The sequence below is a fragment of the Hemiscyllium ocellatum genome, chromosome X (genome assembly GCF_020745735.1).
Source record: "Hemiscyllium ocellatum isolate sHemOce1 chromosome X, sHemOce1.pat.X.cur, whole genome shotgun sequence".
Classification (NCBI taxonomy): Eukaryota; Metazoa; Chordata; class Chondrichthyes; order Orectolobiformes; family Hemiscylliidae; genus Hemiscyllium; species Hemiscyllium ocellatum.
The window spans coordinates 15,608,270-15,630,343 of NC_083453.1; the positions used below are offsets into that span (position 1 = coordinate 15,608,270).

Consider the following 22,074-nt stretch of genomic DNA (forward strand, 5'->3'; position numbering starts at 1 on the left):
CAGACCTGCTGAGCTCTGGCAGCAATTTGTATTTTTGTTTTGATGTTGGAAAACACCGCTTTAAATGGTAACAAGAGGAATCTGAAATTCCTCTCTCCCCCCCCCGCCCTCCTCTCCTCCACTCCCCCCCCCCAAACCACCCCAAGGGCTGTTCTAGGTCAAACTTCAGTGTATTTCTTCCTCATTTAAGGAGGTGGTGCTTCACCACTCTGCACTTGCATACCACAGTCAGTTCAAAGAGTGAATGGCTGAAACCTTGCCATTTAGTGATTACAACCTAGGTCAACACTTGCAATATAGGATGGGAACAGGTTAAAAGTGTTCAGAGTAAGGCAAAGATAGGAGAGTCCTGCTTGGTTTGTAGCAGGACACATGAACACAAGCAGTATCTGGGCTCAGAAGGCCTTAATATTTTAAGACTGCCTTATGACAAAATGCAAACAAAATCCAGCCTCAATGGCTGTGTGGAGTTTGCACAGTCTCCCTGTGTCTGTGTGGGTTTCCTCCCACAATTTAAAGATGTGGAGGCTAGGTGAATTGGCCATGCTAAGTTGCCCATCGTGTTCAGGGATGTGTAGGTTAGGTGTATTAGTCAGGGGTAAATGTAGACTAATAGGGTAAGGGGATGGATGGGTCAGGGTGGGTGTGGACCTGTTGGGCTGAATGGTCCTTTTCCACACTCTAGGAATTCTATAGTTCCATGGGAGGTTCATGGATAAATTTTTGATTTTTTACTTAATTTGGAAATGACTGATCAAAAACCTTCCACTTCAAGGCAGATAATACAAAACAGGTAAATAGATCGCAGTGTTAGATGGGTTAAGCAGTTCATAAATAATTCAATGCAACAAGGCCAGGAATTAAAATTTGTGTCGCAATTTTAATACACACCAAAAATCCACTGCCTTAATCCAACCTTTGTTTCAACTTCATAATGTCCACTCTGTTCCCAATCTCCTCAACTGTTTATCTTGTTCTTAAAAAAAAGATTGAATCAGGATTCAATCAAATTCTACTAACCCATTCCATGCCTCAGCCCTCGTTACCTCTTACAGCTCAAAAGTCATTTTCCATCTGTTACTACCCATCAAATTTTAAGCATGCATTTTAAAACACCACACAGTCAGACTTCAGGTTTAGAAAAATTCTTTAACAGTTCCATGTTGCTCTAAATCTAGACCCAAGAAAGGATGAAGTGAACCTACCCAGTCACTGATTAAAGTGTATTTGGTTACAGTAACAGAAACATTGAAAAATGGCAGTATCAAAGGCTTTCATTTTCTTCAGTTATCCTGAACTACTTTTGGTTGGACAGTTACATCCACTCATTTGACAGCATGCAGCAACATCCAGCTACAGTGGAAACCTTAAATCATGCAGGTTGGAAAAGTCCTTCCCTACTTTTTCTTCCAAGTATACATGAAGATTATCAAATCATTGTAAAGAGAATTCCAGGTATACATCAGAGCACACTAAAATGTGTGGGCAAGTTGCTCTAATTGGCAGCTGGCCACCAATTATACAGAGGACATGTAGTTCCAAGTTTTCCAGCATTTTGATTCTACAAAAAAAAACCGAGATTTCCCCACCACCCCTCAAGCTGTCAGTGAACAGGTTTAAGAGAACATTTTGCAAGTCTCCAGAAAACATTTGGGTGCATTCACTAAAATGAAGTCAAAATTCATATTTTCAACCATGCAAAGACATCAAAACCAGACTATTTTGCAGAGGTGAACAGATAAAGTATTTAATAAGGTTAGTTTTGTAGTACCTATTCTGTTACTGGTTAGGCATTAAGCAAAAATATAAAATATCCAGAACAAGTTACTAATCCAGTGATTGCAATGCAGTACAAAAGAACTGAACAAAATGCTTGTTAGTTTAGAGCAGTGGTCAAAAGTGCATTTTAAAAAACAGGAGCAAAATATCTTATTGGAATGCAGTAGGTGCACTGTTGATTGAATAAAATCTTAATGCATTGTTGGTTCATTAAATCTTTCTGCAAGGTCCAGTTCAAATTTGAATTTCTCACATTAAGCTAACAGGAGCTGCTTGAACAAGTCTTGGAAGAGAGACTACAGCAAAATCAAAGACACTATTGAGTGTATCATTGATTCAAGACAGTAAACAGCAAATGCCACACCCCAAGGAAATGATGAAAGTAAAAAAGTTAGCATGGCTAAATTCACCTCATCAAGTGAGTCAACATTTCCAAACAATCGTGAGAAAGCAGTCCTCACTTGTGTTTCAACTGATCAGCTAACCAGTCCAGACCGTTGAAGAGACCTTCACCAGTGGTGGCACACGTGGCCTGAATATACCAGATGCGGTTGCGCAGAGAATTCAGGCCCAGCTTGTCTGAGATTTGAGCTGTACTCATTGCATTCGGCAGATCCTAGGAAGAAGGGGCAACATTTATACCTCAGGATTACAGTGCTTTACAGGAAGCCTGTGAAACTGTTCCTACTTCCAAAGCCCACAATTAAAAACAAAGCACCACCCCACCCCACCAATCCCTTGGCACAACAGTAAACAGTGGGGATAGCAGCAGAATGCAAAGGGACAGAGACCAGTAGAAGGCATTTAATGCAGTATCATTAAGTGATGAATTTTGCAAGACAATAGAAGATGATTTAGTATTGTACCCTATTTTAATAAGATTCGGGGAGGTAGGTATAGAAACGCATGCAGTTAACAGAACAAGTTGACAAGGCTGGTTAAAGAGCACACAAGGCTCGATTTATTTAAAAAAAGAGAAGAGAATTGCAAGGAACTTCTGCTGCAACCTACAAGTTAGATGAAGGCATGTAGCCAACTGTAGGCATCATGCTAAGTTTATCCAGGCTGGAGAGTGTACCATCAGCTTTTATTTTAATTTACTGCCTTCATGTAGTTAAAAAGGCCAAGGTACTTCACACGAAAATCAAAAATATTTTGTTACTTGGTTTCAAAGTAAGGCAGCTAACCAAAAAGGTGGTGGTTTTAGAAAGGGAAAAATCTTGAGACACAAGACAGAGTTGAAGAGATAAAAATCCTTATAAACTTAAAGAACAGAGTCAACAAATAGGACGGAGTAAAACATTGGAGTCATTGCAACAGATCAGAGGGCTACAGGAGATGGTTGGGAGGGGGTAGTTTATTCCTGGTAATTGTTTGAAGAGGTTGACAGTTGAGCAAGGGCAGGGTTGATGAACTGGTTGAATATTCAAACAAGGAAGCAAGCAAAAAAAATGGCAAGTACATGTGGGACAAGGAGAATTATTCAGAGTTACGAACTAGGACATACTGCTCGGGAAAAAAAAGGAGTTGGAAGCAGAATCTAACTCCAATAAAAAGAATGGATCAATACTGAAAGGCAATTCTCCCAAACTAGGCAAATGATAGTAAAACAACATCGAGCAATTGCAATACGGTATTTGTTAAGGCCAAAATTAGCTTGTTGGCTTTATCATAAAAAGCACAATCAAGTTGATATGCAGATTGTCATTTAGTGGTGATAACTGCGCCACTTGCAAGTGCCTTATTCTGCAGTGCAGCCATAAGTTAGAAAGATCCATATGAAAAACCAAAAGATCATATCCCTGTCAAGAGGGAGGGCAGGGAGAAAGAGTCTGGCTCATTGACTGTCATGAGTAGTCATTGCATCTGGAACAAAACATCAGGGCAGGATGGAAAATTAATGCATTTGTGCCACTAATATTCAAAACTCATTTCAGAGTGGGATGCACATCAAATCTGTGGCAATCCAGACAAACCAGCAATTAACTGCTTGATGCAGAACAAAGACTCTGTACTGGCTGTTTTACTACTCATCCAGTGCAACTACCTTGGACTCCAACAGTTCATTTACCTGTTTGTTGGCAAAGACAAGAAGAACAGCATTGTGCAACTCATCCTCTGCAAGCACCTGCATTAGTTCCTCACGTGCCTCAGACACACGCTCTTTATCATTACTATCAACCACAAATATCAACCCTAGAGGATTAAAAAAGAAAGCTCATCTCAAATGGTTAATATTTCTTTCGCTTAGCCTCTCCTTCAAGTCCTTAAATCACCAACTTGATGACAAGGGCAGGCAGGAGGTCTATCCAAGGTTTATTACACAGAGTATATTATGGTTCATGGTTGTAGGCCCTTTTGAGATGGGCTGTTAATTCACATAATAGGAACCTTGCATCTGAAAGAACACAAACAAGTTAGCCATTCAGCTCCTTGAGCATGTTCAGCTATTCAACCAGATCATTGCTGATCTGTGACTCATCTATTCACCAACTTTTGTTGCAAACTCTAATAATCTTAAGCAAAAACTTGAGTTTAAATCAGTTTAAGCATCTTTGAGATATAATCACTACTTGCAAAAAGTAGTTTCATTCCCAAATGGTCTAGCTCCAGCTATAAACTGCTGCTCCCATTCTGGATTCTCAGCAGGAAATGAGATTTCCTAGTGTTAGATTAATAAAAAAAAAAGTCACTGTATAATCATGCACATGGCAGTTTAACCCTTTTAAACCCCTGGTATCAATCTGATGATTCCAAGTGAGCAAAAAAAAAAGTTAGGAACCAAATAATGACCAATATCTAACCGAATACCTTCTGCGATGGAAAAAGATTAAAAACAGACAACTTGGTTTACATTTCTACAAACCATTAAAGAAACATTGAATCATATACAGAACCCAGAGGCAAAACCTCAGGACAAGTGTCTGTTCCTTTCTCTTAGAGATGCTAAATAGGGCCAACTTATTTAAGTGAAGGAAAATTAAAAGCAGAATCACTTCTTATACCTTGTGTGTTCTGGAAGTAATGACGCCACAGTGATCGAATTTTGTCCTGGCCACCAACGTCCCACACAGTGAAACTGAAGTTTTTGTATTCTACCGTCTCAACATTAAAACCTGAGAGAGAAATAAAACAGGTTACTCTTACCAGCTTTATTCACATTTTCCTTTTTCCTCCTAGAATGCTTAAGTCTATCTAGCTAGGAGAGCTGGTCAGCACTACTGCAGTCCCTTGAGCTCAGTTAGATAGAACTAGGCATAGAAAAAGGTAAAACTGCATTAGTTAGTGCTGCATTTTCAAAACCATCAGATATAGTAATGGGAAAAAAAATTTGCTTCTTTTTGGTTTAAAGCAGCTGCCCTCCAGCAAGGATCTTTACTTCAGTATTGCAGGACCTGGATTTAATTAGGCTTTTGCTGCCTCACAAGGCAGCACTGAATTATTTCCACTTGCTCTCATTGTTGGAGATTTGGCTGAGCCCAGTTATCCAAACAAACAGCTGTGCTCTCATGGAGATGATAAAGCAGCAAAGAAAACTACTACTAATATGTAACTAGTGTCAAGACAAAGGATGTTTTTATGTGCAATTTTAAAAAACGCACTAACTGCAGACTGGTCCCACACATGGAAACCTGGAACTCACTGCCTGCAAGGGTGGGAGAGGCAGAAACTCAAATACTATGTAATGTCATGCACACTTGTGATGCTAAGGTATTTAAAACATTACAGGCTAAGTGCTGGAAAGTGCAATGAGAATAGTCTTGCTCTGGTTTTTTGATGAGTACACTCGAGTCTTTTCTGTAAACTTGATATAAGAATTATCTTTCAGCCCACAGCTATACTATCTAAAATAAAGGAGTTAGTAATTTAACCTAAAAAAGTGAAACCCATACAAATCAGATAAGCTTGATGTGGTACTAACTCTTCAATTATTATTCCAGAAGGGAAGAGGAACTAAACATACCAATCGTGGGAATGGTGGTAACAACTTCACCAAGCTTCAATTTGTACAGAATGGTAGTTTTTCCAGCAGCATCCAGACCAATCATGAGAATTCTTATTTCTTTCATTGAAAAGTATTGTTTAAGAGACATCAAGATTCCCATGGTCAATCACTTGTTTTCCTCCACTGATTTCAGGAAGTTTCTACTTGATTATAGAGGTCTATCACCACCTATAGGGAGGGAGGAAAAAAAAAGCATGATCGGATCACTGAAGTCTCCAAGCTAGAATCCAAACACCAGAGAGAAAAAAAAAGATCACCAGAATTCATCTTGAAAAGAACACCCACTAATTCTTAAGCACCACTTTACATAATAATGACAGGAGCAGGCCTTTCAGCCACTCAAGCCTGACTTGTCATTCAACAAGGTCATGGCTGATATTGCTCAGGTCTCAACTCTTGTGCAAGCCAGCCTTCAATTCACACTAAAAAACTATCCACTGCCTCAAATGCTTGTGATCTAGCCTCCACAAATAGTCTGAAATTCTCTACAATTCAAAACAATTCCTTTACATCTGGGTTTTAAATATTCCCAGATTTGCCAATTGTGTCCCCTAATTCAAGATTCCCTCACTGGTAAGAACATTTTTACCCCATCCTGCCAAGCTCCCTCAGAATCTGGTGTTACATTAAGATCACCTCTCATTCTTCCAAACTCATGAGGGAAGGCTTAATTTGTTCAGTCATTCCCAAGAAGTCAATACCTTCATCCCAGGAAACAGCTTTGTGAATCACTTTTGAACAGCCCCCCCACTGCCAGTATAACCTATCAATATAGGGGATCAAACTTAACTCGCTACTCCAGCATGCAGCCTCAACACTGTACAATTTAGCAAGGCTGTCCTACTTTTAAAAATAGCACACTAACAGTGCAGCCAAATTCAACTGACCTTAAAATTACTTGCTGCATGTGCATGCTAACTTTGTTTCCATGCACAAGGACACCCAGGTCCCTTTGTGCTGCACTTTGATTCTTCCTCAAGTGCATCCTGCCACACTTCCCTTAAAAAAAAGCCATCTGCCCTTTTTTGCCCACAATGTATCTCTATCCTCTTCGAGTTCTACATCCTCAACCTCTCAGACCCTCCCACTTAAAGTATCAATTTTAGATAATGACTTGGCAAACAAATAATTTAATATAGACAAAAGAGTCATACAGCACAGAAACAGTCTTCAGTCCAACTAGTCCATGCCAATCAGGTTTCCAAACCAATAGTCCCACTTGCCTGGGTTTGGCCCATATCCATCCAAACTTTCCTGATCCATGTATCTTTTAAATGTTGTAACTATACCTGCATCCATACTTCCTCAGGCAGTTCATTCTGTACTTTAACCACTCCAAAAAGGCTGCCTCTTATTAAGATCCTTAAAAACACCAGTCTTGAACACCTCAGGCTGCAGAAAAGACCCTTGCTATTCACTATCTATGCCCCTTATGATTGCATAAACATCTAAAGGTCACCCTTCAACCTCTTACACTGCAGTTAAAAAAAGTCCCACCATATCTTTACAACTTAAACCTCCCATTCTCAGCAACACCCTGGTAAATTCTTTCTGAACACACCTCAATTACTAATATCCTTCACATAGCAGGATGACCAGAACTCTATAGTGCTCCAGAAGATGACTCATCAACATGACCAACTCCTATCCACAAAGATCTGAGCAAAGGCATATGTGCTAAAGACCACCCTACCCACACATGATGCAAATTTCAAAAAGAATTATGTACCTGAATCCCCAGATCTGTTCTACAAATGTTACCCAGGGCCCTACCATTAATTGTATTCATCCTGCCCTTGGTTTTTCACCAAACTTAAACTCCATCTGCCACTCCTCAGCCCATTGACAGACCCTTCAGTCCAACCAGCCCATGCTGGCCATAAACTGAACTAGTCCCATCTCCCTCCAAACATTCCTTAAAGTCAGCTGTACAGCATGGAACAGAACCTTCAGTGTAATTTGTCAATGATTCAGGATATCTGGTTGGCATTGATAAGTTGGACTGAAAGGTCTGTTTCTATGTTGTACAGCTGATTAAGGAATGTTTGGAGGGAGATGGGCCAAATGCTGGCCAATGGGATTAGATTGCCAACCAGACATCTTAAGTTAACCTAGTCCTATTTGCCAGCATCCAGCCCATATCCCTCCTCCGATTCATATACCCATCTAGATAACAATTGTTGCAATTAAACCAGCCTCCACCACTTCCTCTGGCAGCTCAATCTATAAACATACCATCCTTTGCATGAAAGTGTTGCCTTTTAGATCCCTTTTAAATCTTTCCCCTCTCACCTTAAACCTATGCCCTCTAGTTTTGGGCTCCACAACCCTGGGAGAGAAAAGAACAACTATTCATCGTATCCATGCTCCTTGTGATTTTAAGCTTCTAAGAAGGTCATCTCAATCTCCAAATTACCAGGGAAAACAGCCCCAGACTATTTAACCTCTGTGGTTCTGCTCGCCGAGCTGGAAGTTTTTGCTGCAAACGTTTCGTTCCCTGGCTAGGGAACATCATCAGGGCTGTTGGAGCCTCGTGTGAAGCGTGCTTCACACGAGGCTCCAACAGCCCTGATGATGTTCCCTAGCCAGGGAACGAAACGTTTGCAGCAAAAACTTCCAGCTCGGCGAGCAGAACCACAACAACGGATACCCGAGCTACAAATCTTCAATCAGATTTTAAATATTTAACCTCTCCCTATAGCTCAAACCCTCCAACCCTGGCAACATCCTTGTAAATCTTTTCAGAACCCTTTCAAGTTTCACAACATCCTTCCTATAGTAGGGAGACCAGAAATGCACACAATATTCCAAAAACAACCTAACCAATGTCCAGTACAGCCGCAACATGACCTCCCAACTCCATGCACTGACCAATAAAGGACAGCATACCAAACACCACCTTCACTATCTTATCTACCTACAACTCTACTTTTGTCTTTGTTCAGCAACACTCCAAGACATTTCCATTAAAATGTAGAAGTCCTGCCCAGATTTACCTTTCCAAAATGCAGCACTTTACGTTTATCCAAATTAAGCTCCATCTGCCATTCTTCAGCCTATTGACCCATCTGATCAAGATCAGAATGTTCGGAGGTAAAAGTCTTTGCTGTCCACTGCATCAATTTTGGCATCATCTACAAGTTTACTAACCATACCTCCTACATTCATATCCCAAAAGCAACCTTCCCACTTCCCGGTCTACCTTGGAGCCAGTTCTGTACCCAAATGGCTAGTTCTCCCTATATTCTGTGGTCTAACCAGTCTACCACAACGAACCTTGCTGAATGCTTACTAAAGTCCATGTGGATCACATTTGCTGCTCTGCCCTCAAACCGGTTACTTCTTCAAAAGAGAAAACACCTCAATCTTTAGGTTAGCCAATTTTCCATGCAAAAGGCCACATTGATCACCCCACATCAGTCCTTGCCTTTCCAAATACATGTAAATTTTGTCCTTCAGAATTCTCTCCAACAACTTGCCCACCACAGACTCACTGGTCTATAGTTCCCTAGCTTTTCCTTACGAGCTTTCCCAAGGAGTTGCACCACATAAGCCAAGCTCTGGTGTTCCAGCACATGACTACCAGTGATCCAAATACCTCAGCAAGGGGCCCAACAATCACTTCTAGCTTCCCACAGACTTCTAGGGTACATCTAATCAAGTCCTAGGAGTTCTACCTTTATGCATTAAGACATCCAGCACCACCTCGGTCACGTGGAAGGTTTTCAAGATGTCACTATTTCTTCAAATTCTCAATCTTCTGTATCCTTCACTACAGTAAAACACTGATACAAAATACTCATTTAGTATCACCATCTCCTGCATTTACACATGTAGGCACACTTGCTGATCTTTAAGAGGCCCTATTCTTTCCCTAGTTACCCTTTTGTCCTTAAACAAAGTAGAATACCTTTGAATTCTCCTTAACCCAATTTGCTGAAGTTCTCATGTCTCCTTTTCACCCAGCCAATTTCCCCCCACTTAAGTATAATCTATTACCTTTATACTCTCCTAGGGATTCACTCAATCTCGGCCATCTACACTGGACATGTTTTTCGCTCCACCCCCACCCAAAGAGGAAATGAAGCCTCGAATATTTAGTCATCCAACTTTCCCTACACCTACCAGCCTTGCCCTTCACCATAACAGGAATTATTGATGCATTCATCCAATGTCTAAATATTGTAACTGTACACACATCCACCACAAACCATTCACCTCATGATTTTATAAATCTTTAATTAGCAAGTGGAGAAGATTTGTAGCTCAGGTTGAGGTTCTGGATGTATGTTTGTTAGCTAAGCTGGAAGGTTCATTTTCAGACATTTCATCACCCTACTAGGTAATATCTTCAGTGAGCCTCCGGACAAAGTTGAAAATGAACCTTCCAGCTCAGCGAGCAAACATACATCCAAAATCTTTGTAATCTTATAACCTTAACTGTCCACTAGCTAACAAATAATTGATGCCTTAAGACGGATCCATGTGGCACACCACTAGCTATGTCACTAACCTGAAGATCCATTAATCCTGACTATTTGCTGTGCCTTAGCCAATGCACAATCCATTACCTTCATACTATGAACATTTATCTTGTCCAAGCAGCTTATGGCAAATGCCTTCTGGAGACCCCAATACATAGCTACAAGTTCCCCTTTATCAACTCTGCATTAAGCTTTCCTGAATGTCCAGGAGTTAATTTTCTAACAGATCAGAATCTATGCATTAGCATGGCAAGCCATCTGAAAGAACATAGAAGGATCAAATCCCCAAATAGGATTTTGTAAATAGACACATTTGCAGAGTTTAAACAATAAACCCAGATTATTCTGAATTATAGGCACTATGCTCTAAACTTTAAATACACATTACCTGCTGCTTCAATCAGATCAGCAGCTCTACCTGGCTCCCGAATAAAAAGATGACAGCTCAAAATTAGAAACCAGTTGGATGACTTTTTCCATCTATAAATAAGACAGCCCCAAAAAGTCAAGATGCTGACTCCAAAGCTCTAATTGAATTCTTAATTATGCAAAAGCTTACATTAAAATCAGACAGAGGGCTAGCTTGCTTAATGTATTTGCACTTACCTACAGCGTAAAGTCTGCTAGCCTCTGGCTTAATCTCAATACAGTAAAGCCTTTGGTAGGATGCAGCTCCGAATTTCAAAACCAACATTATGTATGCATAATTTTCAAAGGTCGCAAAAATGACACTAAATGCAAGTTTGAGGGGAAGAGTCAAAAATACTTACAAAAACACAGCTGCACACTGCACAGGCTCAGCCAAGTCCAATTTTAGTAAATTGGAGATATCACCCACTGCAAAGAAAATAAGCAAAGTCAAAAAAAATTGTCAACTAGTAGGGATAATAATAAAACTGAGTCTGGTGAGGACATAATGGCTCTGGAGAGTGTGCAGAGAAGATTTACTAGAATGCCACCAGGGCTGGAGAATTAGAGCTACAAGGAGAGATCGGAGGGGGTTGGGATTGCTTTCCTTTGAACAAAGACAACTGAGGGATAACACTAGTTCAGAATCGGATGTCAGGTTCAAGCTAAGCAGCAGAAAGATTAGAGGAGATGTGAGGAAAGTTTTGAAAAAAAAAGGCTAGTGAGCTTTCTTGAATTCACTGCTTGTGTTGGTGGAGGCAGAGACCCTTTTAAAAAAAAAGAGAAGTTAGATCTGCACGGCTATAGATCACGTGCAGGAAGATAGGATTAGAAAGAGCATTTGGGCCAGCATGGATGATATAGGCTAAATAACTGCTTCACGGCTTTATAATTTCTATGGTTCGACCATGCCGTGACATTGTACTTCACACATTGTTTCCTCGATTCCAGGACCAGTCAAGGGAAGAGACAATTGCAACTACTCCCCCTGCCCCACCCCAAAACACAGTTTCTCATCAAGTTTGCTAAGACATTCTTTCCATCTAGTCAGAGTCAGATGTACAACATGGAAACAGACCCTTCGGTCTAACCCGTTCATGCTGACCAGATATCCCAACCCAATCTAGTCCCACCTGCCAGCACCCGGCCCATATCCCTCCAAATGCCTTTTAAATGTTGCAATTGTACCAGCCTCTACCACATCCTCTGGCAGCTCATTCCATACATGTACCACCCTCTGTGCAAAAAAGTTGCTCCTTAGGTCTAAATCTTTCCCCCTCTCACCCTAAACCTACGCCCTCTAGTTCTGGACTCTGACACCAGGGAAATGACTGTATTTATCCCATCCATGCCCATCATTTTATAAACCTCTAAAAAGGACACCCCTCAGCCTCCGACGCTCCAGGGAAAACAGCCCCAGCCTGTTCAGTCTCTCCCTGTAGCTCAAATCCTCCAAACCTGGCAACATCCTTGTAAGTCTTTTCTGAACCATTTCAAGTTTCACAACATCTTTCCAAAAAGGAGACCAGAATCGCGCACAATATTCCAACAGTGGCCTAACCAATGTCCTGCACAGCCACAACAACATGACCACCCAACTCCTGTACTCAATACTCTGACCAATAAAAAAGGAAAGCATACCAAACGCCTTCTTCACTATCCTATCTACCTGCGATTCCACTTTCAAGGAGCTATGAACCTGCACTCCAAGGTCTCTTTGTTCAGCAACACTCCCTAGGACCTTACCATTAGGTGTACAAGTCCTGCTAAGATTTGCTTTGCCAAAATGCAGCACCTCACATTTATTTGAATTAAACTCCATCTGTCACTTCTCAGCCCACTGGCCCAGCTGGTCAAAATCCTGTTGTAATCTGAGGTCCACTACATCTCCAATTTTGGTGACATCTGTAAACTTACTAACTGTACCTCTTATGCTCGCATCCAAATCATTGATGTACATGACAAAAGCAAGGACCCAGCACCAATCCTTGTGGCACTCCACTGGTCACAGGCCTCCAGTCTGAAAAAACAGCCTTCCAGTCTTTTACCTTTGAGCCAGTTCTGTATCTAACGATCACTTCATTTCAAAAGCTTGCCATGCCTTGAACAGGTGCTACAACAGTCACTGAAGATTCCACTGCTGCCCAGAGGATTTGCATTATTTACAAAACACTTCCCATGTGTATTTAGTGCTCCTTACAATAATCTTTGGCAGATGTGTACAACCCTACACTCCTGCTCTTGAATAATGATCTAACAAAATCTGGAAAATAAAAGCAGAGAGAACACAAGTGAAAAATTCAAGTAACAGGAACCAAATCATGATACCTAATGTTTATTGATCAAACAGTTTGGACATGCATTCCATAAAGCTTCATTAAACAGATCACTGCAATTTTCCATTTAATCACAGACAACTGCACCCAGTGTAGAATATAGTGCACTGTGCTTTGGGAAGTATCAGGCAAACATGCCACAATAGCTGGTTTACGCTTCTTTCTGGTCAATTGGGATGAATTTCACCATGTTCAGTATACATTTAAAAGTCATACTCATAATATCACTGTCATAACATGCGAACCGAAGGGTACAAACAACTCAATCTACTTATTAGATCACAAGGCATGTTAACCAAGTAGAATGATGCGGCTGTGTTGCCGTTTAATAGGTTAGCATTACCCTCAACATCTCTGTACCTGAGGAATATAGTGTTTGTACACAATTTGTAATAAATGCCCATTTGACATTTGAATACCACACCCAGCTTACATTAGAAGCTGGCAGGATCTCACAAACACTGCATTGGAGACAAACAGGCCATTTAGCCCATGATACATGAACCAGGTCTTTGAAAGATCTTTTGAATAAACCCTATTACATGTTGGTAAATAATAAAAACAGGTGATTTTAAAAAGTTGCAAGATTAATATTCTTATATGCACGTGACCACAATATACAGAGACAGAATATTGCAGTAAGATAACCATCTCCAGTTTACACTCAGCCAGTGATGTTCCAACTGAACTGTAAGAGTTTGCAGACAGTAAAAATGAAATATCACTAAATATTCATGGTCAGTGATCAGACATTTAAGTTTGTCACACCAAATGGTAGTCTGCAATTAGAAGGCAGAAGTATAATCAAAGAACCTTTCATGAAGCAATCCATCATAGCCTTTAAAAATCTAATAACCCTTCCAAGTGAAACAATTAAACTTCCAACTCCAATACAAACAACAGCTTTCAAACTAGCGGCCTCAAAGCAGCAAGTTCTCCTCTGAAGCAATATGACCTAACTGCTTCAAACAAAGTTTCACCGTGGAATACTTAATTTAAATTTCTTATCGACTTCAATCACCAAGAAGCAGCTACATTAAATAAACTCAGTTACAGAGATATACAGCATGGAAACAGACCCCACGGTCCAACTAGTCTATGCCAACCAGATATCTCAACATAATCTAGTTGCACCTGGCCCACATCCCTCCAAACCCTTCCTATTCATATATCCATCCAGATGCCTCAAATGTTGCAATTGTACCAGCCTCCACCACTTCCTCTGGCAGATCATTCCATACACATGCCACCCTCTGAAAAAGTTGCCCCTTAGGTCCCTTTTATATCTTCCCCCTCTTACCCTAAACCTCTGCCCTCTAGTCCTGGACTCTATGCCAGGGAAATGACTATTTATGCTATCCGTGCCACTCATGATTTCATAAACTTCTAAGCTCACCCCACAGCCTCTAATGCTCCAGGCAAAACAGCCAGAGCCTATTCAACCTCTCCCAATAGCTCAAATCCTCCAACCCTGCCAACACCCTTGTAAATCTTTTCTTCTTTCATTCAAAATGTGGGTGCCACTGGCTTGCCAACACTATTACCCAACCGGAGCCACCCTGAGAAATTAGTGCTAAGCTGCTTATTCTAACCACTGCAGTCCACATGCTATGGGTGAGCTAAAATAACCTGGATGGAATTCCAGAATATAGATTTGACAGTAAAGGAAGGAGACATATTTCCAAGTCAGGATGTTGAGGGCTTGGAGGCATTCCCATACATCTGCTGCCCATGTCCTTCTAGATGGAAGTGGTTATGCATTGGAAGGTGCTGTTGAAGGATCTTTGGTGAATTTCTGAATTTGTAGATTGAGTAGCTGCAGCATATACAGCCACAGTGGAGATGGTGCCAATCAAACAGTATCCTTTGTCCAGCTTTGAGTGACATTAGAGCTACAAGGAGAAAGTGAGGTCTGCAGATCAGAGTAGAATGCGTTGCTAGAAAAGCACAGCAGGTCAGTCAGCATCCAAGGAGTAGGAGAATCGATGTTTCAGGCCAGGGCCTTTCATCAGGCATGAGACTGAGAACCTCAGGAGGTGGAGAGATAAGTGGGAGGGAGGTGGGGCTGGGGAGAAGTTGGCTAAGAGTGCAATAGGTGGATAGAGGGGGGGGGGAAGGTCAGAGCAGCAGAGGACAGGACTTGGGGAGTACAGTGAGGAGGAACTCAGGTAATCGTAGATAAGAACTTCAAGGTAGGCTCTCTCTCCAAAGATCTCAGAGTCCCCCTCAAGTCCTCGCCAACCTATCACCTTTACCTCCACTTCCATCCCCCTATTGCACTCTAAGCTACCTTCTCCCCAGCCCCCATTTATTTCTCCACCCCCGAGGCTCTCAGCCTCATTCCTGATGAAGGCTTCTAGCCTGAAACGTTGATTTTCCTGCTCAGGATGCTGCCTGACCTGCTGTGCTTTTCCAGCAACACACACTCGACTCTGATTTAGAGCTGCACCCATCCAGGCAAGTGAGCCAGGTGGAGTTCTACAATATTTCTAGCCTCTGACCTGTTCTGGTCACCACTGTTTATGCAGAAAGCCCAGTTGAGTTTTGGTCAATGGCTAGGCCAGCATTTATTACCATCCTTAATTGCCCCAAGGGCCATCAAGAGACAACTACAATGCTGCGGGTCTAGAGTCACACACAGGCCAGAGTATTGAGGATAGCAATGGGTTTTTCAAATATCATGAAATCATTAATTAATTCTAAACTTCTACTGGACTTAATTTTCACCATGTGAAATGACATGATTTGAACCACTGCCCCCCAGAACATTACCCAAGTCTCTGGATTAATACTCCCATGGCCTAATACACTAGGCCATCACCTCCCCATCATTGAATGTCAAGGGACAGTGATTAGATGGTCTCTTATTGGAGATGGTCATCGTCTGGCATTTGTGACATGACTCTTACTTGCCACTTCTCAGCCCAAGTCTGGATATTGTCCAGACCTTGTTGCATTTGAACATTGACTGCTTCAGTAGCAGAGGATTGACAAATGGTGCTGAATTTTGTACCATCGGCAAACATCCCTACTTCTGACCCATGAAGGGAAGATAATTGATGAAACAGCTGAAGATGGTTGGACAAAGGATACTATCTTGAGGAACTCCTGCTGAGGACATCCTGGAAATAAACAACTAAACTATCTTCCTATCTGCCAGGTATTACTCCAACCAGCACAGACCTGCTCCCTAATACCGTACTCACTAATTCCAGTTTTGCTAGAGCCCTCAATGCCACACTCCGTCAAATACAGCCTTGATGTCAAGGGCCATCACTGATCTAGTGGCCTCAGTTTGAACTTTAAGATTAGATTCCTTAGTGTGGAAACAGGCCCTTCAGCCCAACAAGTCCACACCAACCCTTCAAAGAGCAACCCACTCCCCTCTGACTAACACACCCAATACTATGGGCAATTTAACATGGCGAATTCACCTGACCTGCACATCTTTGGATTGTGCGAGGAAACCTGAGCACCTGGAGGAAACCCACGCAGACATGGCGAGAATTTCTGTCTGTGTGGAGTTTGCACAATCACCGGAGGATGGAATTGAACCTAGGACCCTGGTGCTGAGAGGCTTAAAAGAAATCACATCCGTCAGTATCAACTCTGTGGGAAGCAGCTTAAAGTTGCTCACATGCAAAAAGAAATGTGAGCACCCCAGCTTGCAGAATGTTTACAAAAACAAAAACTACAATATCACTTTGCATACAAGGACAAGGTACAGTACCAGCCAATGCCCAGTAACAAGCAGCAATGGCACAAAATAACTTACACAAAAACAACTTTTACCTCACGTTAAAATCCCCGTGCAAAATGAAAGCGTAAACACTGTTCAATGGGCGTTCCTATTGCACCTCTTAACAGGACGGTCATTAAAACTTTAGTGCAGGAAGCACCGAGACGGATAGAAGTTGCGAGCAGAGAAGGGTTATACCCAAGACGTCAATTTCCCCACCACCTGATGCTGCCTTCTTCCAGCCTCCTGGTTGTCTACTTTAGAACCCAGCATCTATAGTTTTCTTTTGTCTCCAGACTATACTCTCTACTTGCGTTCATCTATCACTACTCTACCCCTCCCCCAACTTTACCTGCAGCTCCCCTCACACCCATCCCCAGTCCCGAGACATCGACTTCTCCACCTCCTAATGCTACCTGACTTGGTGTTCTCCCAGTCTCCTGCCTGTCTGAGAGAAAACAGACATTTCTTAATTTTAAAAACTTTTATATTTTAAGCCTTGCAAAGACTGGTAAATCACTAAGTGAGAGACGACTTTAAAAAGCAGCAAGCCCGAATGCGTCCAGAAACGGATCACAAGATGGAGCCGTGAATGGGTTAAGAGGAGAAATGCAGGGAACGAGCGTCGCAAAGACGGGAACAGGAACAACTCTCTTCCGGGGAGAGCCTTTCAGCTCAGGCCGCTGGCGACCTGTTCATTCGACAGCCTCGAATCCAAGCAATTGTGAGGAAAGAGGATGAACAAGAAGGCTGAGCCTATCTACACCATCGTCTAACTCGGCTCAGGGTAAAAGGTGATTTACAGGAATACTTTTATTTTCCTCTTCCCTTAACTCCAACAAACTCACTCACCGCCCACTCCTCGCTGCAAAACACGTCACTCTTCCAAGCTCCAAACCCCGCGAGAGCAGCTATTTAAACCGTCACGCGAAGGCGCGACTTCTGCCTCTCCGTCATTCAGAGTTGGCAGCTCAATCCCACCTTTTCTCTCTCCCCATGGCAGCGCCAGCATTTATTGCCTATCCCTAATTGTCAGCTACACTGCTACGGTCACTATTGGGCCAGCCCAGGTAAGCATTAGTGAAGCAGATGGGTTTTTATTCGATAGTGGTTACAGGATTGCCATTGGTTGTCTTTTTATTCCCACATTTTTATTAAATTCATATTTCACCATCTGGTGGGATTCGAAGCCATGTCCTCAGAACAACAGCCTGGAGTCCTTGATTACTTGTACAGTGATATTATCACTACACCATGGGCAGCATGGTGGCTCAGTGGTGAGCGCTGCTGCCAAGGTCCCAGGTTCGATTCCAGTCTTGGGCATCTGTCTGTGTGAAGTTTGCATATTCTCCCCATGTCTTCGTGGGTTTCCTCCGGATGCTCCGGTTTCTTCCCACAGTCCAAAGATGTGCAGGTCAGGTGAATTGACCATGATAAATTGTTCCATAGTATTACAGGGATAAATGTTGGGAAATGGGTCTGGGTGGGTTACTTTTCGGAGGGTTGGTGTGGACTTGTTGGGCCGAGGGGCCTGTTTCCATACTGTAATCTAATCTAAACCAACACTTTCCCTTATGAAAGCTGATTTGGCACTGTGCACTGGGCACAGTGTGCCTTGGCAATTCCAGTGCCAAGGTCAAAGCCTGCTATTCTAATTGGTTACATTCCTTTTCAACTCTTGTCACTATTTGGTATAGGCAAATGTCTCACTCGGCCATTTCAGAGGGCAGTTGAGAGTCAACTACGTTGCCGTGGGTGTGGAGTCACAAGTAGGCCAGGACAAGTAAGGATGACAGATTCCTTCTGTAAAGGACATTAGTGAACCAGGTGGGTTTGTACAGCAACTTCAATAGTTTCCCAGTCAGTGGAAGCTTTTAATTTTAATTTGTAAAATGTTCCAGACTTATCAATTGAATTCAGATTCTACTAGCTGCCGTGGTGGCATTCCCTGGGCCTCTGGATTACTAGTACTGTAGTACGCTAACTCTCAGCAGTCCCATTATGGGAGATTCTTAAATTGAATCTCTTTCTTGCTTCCCCTGCCCCCCAACAACCTCCACCCTCACCCCCAACAACCCTTCCATTTCTATTACCAGTAGATATTTTCTTTGCTTCTTTTTATTCTGCCATCAAAACCTCCAACTGGGATTTACTCTCATTTGTTTTCATAATAATTTTAAAAAACATTAGATTTGTATAGTGCCTTTCATGATATCAGGATGTTATCACCTAAGATGAGCTCAAAAATAATCTTTTCCTCTGTCACCTTAGGACCCCATCACCACCCCATAATCATATACTGTAATTTGTAAGATCATACTCTCCCAGAACATCCATCTTGTTGCTAGATAGGGAATTTGACACTCTGATTTGCCCTCGTTTGAAGTAAACAAGATTGGGGCCTTAAATTCAAGGCTTCTCATTCGTGACTGGCATGGGTGACTGGCTCTAAAAGATAAACTCATCCACATGCAATCTCACCCAATTCATTTTTGCATTTTCTAATTGTACTAGACCATTGAATTAAAGTTAATTAAAGAAACCTGGCTTTTATATATATATATATATATATATAAAATGTTGTAAAGAGAATTAAGAAAAAAAGCATATTATCTAAATAGTGAGAGATTGCCAAGTTCTGCGATGCAGAGGGATCTGCCTTTCTGAGTACATGAATCACAACAAAAAAACTTACACAGGTACAATATGTAATTAGGAATGCTAACACAATGTTATAATTTACTGCAAGGGGAATTGTGTATAAACTATGAAGGTTGTGGTTCATTATATAGTGCACAGGTGAGACTACATCTCGGATACTGTCTGCAGTATTGTTCACCTTATTTAAGGAAGAATGTTAATCGCTGGAAGCATTTCGGAGAAGATTTGCCATACTAATTCTTGGAATAAATGGGTTTGTGAGGAAAGACTCAACAGGCTTGTATCTGCTGGAATTTAGAAGAGTAAGTGGCAACTTTGTAAAAATCCTGAGGGACCTTGACAGGGTAGTTGTGGTGAGGATGCTTCCAATTGTGGAAGAATCTCGAACCAGGGGTCGCTATCTAAATGTCAGGGTTTTCCATTCAAAACAGTGATGAGGCAAATTTTATTCTCTCATCGAGTAGTAAATCTTTTGAACTCTCTTCGTCAAAAGGTGGTGGAAGCAGGGTCCTTGAATTTTTTTTTTAAGCAAAGGTAGATAGATTTTTGTTAAACAAGGAGTCGCGAAGTTATCAGGAATAGGTAGGAGGGAATGTGGATTTAAAGTTACAATTAGATGAACCTCATCTTATTGAACGCCAGAGCAGGCTCAAAGGGGCTGAGTAGCCTGTACCTGCTCCTTGTTTATATGTCTTAAAACTTGATATATTATATCTATTTACATTAACAACAATATTATATTGATGTAGAACCTTCCAAAGTGCTTCACAGGAGCATTGTCAAAGAAAGTGTGACACCGAGCCACATATTAGGGCAGATGACGAGAATCTTGATCAAATAGGTAGGTTTTAAAGATTGTCTGGAAGGAGGAAAGAGAGGTAAAGTTGCCAAAGTCTCAGAGGATTGCTGTCCCATTAGAGAGACAACAGGCGGTGATTTTAACCTGAGGGTCACCATGCCTCAGGTAAGTGGTACGGTCAAGAAGGCAGGACCCTCATGGTGATCTCAGCTGGTATAGGAATTGATCCCATGCTGTTAGATTAAATTCCCTACAGTGTGGAAATAGGTCCTTTGGCCCAACAAGTCCACACCGACCCGCCGAAGAGTAACCCACTCAGACCCATCTCCCTCTGACTAATGCACCTATCACTATGAGCAATTTAGCATGGCCAATTCACCTGACCTGCACATCTTTGGACTGTGGGAGAAAACCGGAGCACCTGGAGGAAACTCACGCAGACATGAGGAGAATGTGCAAACTCCACACACAGAGTTGCCCGAGACCGGAATCGAACCTGGGTCCCTGGTGCTGTGAGACAGCAGTGCTAACCACTGAGCCACCGTGCTGCCCCCACTGTTGTTGTCACTCTGTATCACAAACCAGCCATTTGGCCAACTGAGCTAACCAACCCCCATGGGAAGAGAGGTAGAGAAGCATAGAGAAGGAATTACAGAGCTTAGGGCCAGGAGAGAAAAGGTATTGCTGTCCTAGAGGATGCAATTTTCTCAGCTTCTTAGTGCATTTTGCCTGTTACAATGACAAGGTTGATATGTTTCTATATATTTTGGGATTGCTTTAAATTGAGGGTAAATGCAGAGGATCATGTGACATGCTCTGTAGTCTGCCTGATAGTAAGCCTGGATGGTTTGACAGAGATCAAGAGAGCATTTTGGTTGCTTTACTGTAAAGAAACTGCAAGATATTTAGATATTTTCTCATCATCCTGTTCAGAAATGTTATGATATACCTCTGGAGCAGGTAGGACTTGGACCCAGGCCTCATGGCACAGGGGTAGGGACATTACCAGAAGGGCCTCAAACATGAATTGTCATTGAGCATGAAAAAGGTTACTGGCACTTACTGTAAGGTGTTTATGCTTGGAGGTAACGGTAGTCCCTGACTTTGCCACAGGTAGAATATGAGTCTCCCAAAATCTCAGGATAGTACCAGCTTATGAACAGCAGTGCTAAATTATCTTAGAATCCCTACAGTATGGAAACAAGCCATTTGGCCCAACAAGTCCACACCGACCCTTTAAAGAATAATCCACTCAGACCCATTTCTCTACATTTACTCCTAACTAATGAACCCAACCTACACATCCCTGAACACTATAGGCAATTTAGCATGGCAGTTCACCTGACCTGCACATATTTGGATTGTGGGAGGAAACCAGAGCACCCAGACGAAACCTGCGCAGACACGGGGAGAACATGCAAACTCCACACAGACAGTTGCCTGGGGCTGGAATCGAACTCGGCTCCCTTTCTGCCGCTGTGAGGCAGCAGTGCTAACCACTGAGTCACCATGCCACTTGTCTTCTAAGATGAAAGGAAGTTGAGATCAAAAATAACTTGTTAGCATTTCTATCTGAATGCAAGGTTCACATGTTTCATTTTCCCATGGGGAAGAGAGCTGAAGAAGCCGTTTTTGAGATTAGGTTATATGCTTCCCTACAGATCAATGAATATCTCGGTGTTCTGACCTGTCTGTGATCAAGGTTCGCCAATTTGCTATGGTTCCACATGGGATACCCTAAATTTTCAAACTCCCAAGTAAGGAGAGATGCAGTGACCCATCTTTGGTTATTCACCTATTCCCCTTGCTTGGTTGCAAAAAAGATCATTTAAACAGGATCCCTTACCTTGTGGATATCTTTC

General features: G+C 42.0%; 1 protein-coding gene across 2 annotated transcripts; it reads right to left on the reverse strand.

Annotated features, from left to right (window-relative positions):
* Positions 1 to 860: 860 nt before the first annotated feature.
* Positions 861 to 17,673, reverse strand: LOC132805839 (ADP-ribosylation factor 3-like). Of its 2 annotated transcripts, XM_060821144.1 has the most exons (7): positions 17,605 to 17,673; positions 11,040 to 11,106; positions 9,463 to 9,570; positions 5,744 to 5,953; positions 4,785 to 4,895; positions 3,851 to 3,975; positions 861 to 2,395 (listed from the first exon to the last, which is right to left on the reverse strand). In XM_060821144.1, the coding sequence occupies exons 4-7, from the start codon at positions 5,883 to 5,885 to the stop codon at positions 2,237 to 2,239; spliced, it is 537 nt and encodes a 178-aa protein (XP_060677127.1). In that variant the 5' UTR covers positions 5,886 to 5,953; positions 9,463 to 9,570; positions 11,040 to 11,106; positions 17,605 to 17,673; the 3' UTR covers positions 861 to 2,236. The 2 variants fall into 2 exon arrangements, with proteins under 2 accessions (XP_060677127.1, XP_060677126.1); XM_060821143.1 differs by lacking the exon at positions 9,463 to 9,570 and having other exon boundaries at positions 17,605 to 17,666.
* Between the last annotated feature and the right edge of the window lie 4,401 nt (positions 17,674 to 22,074).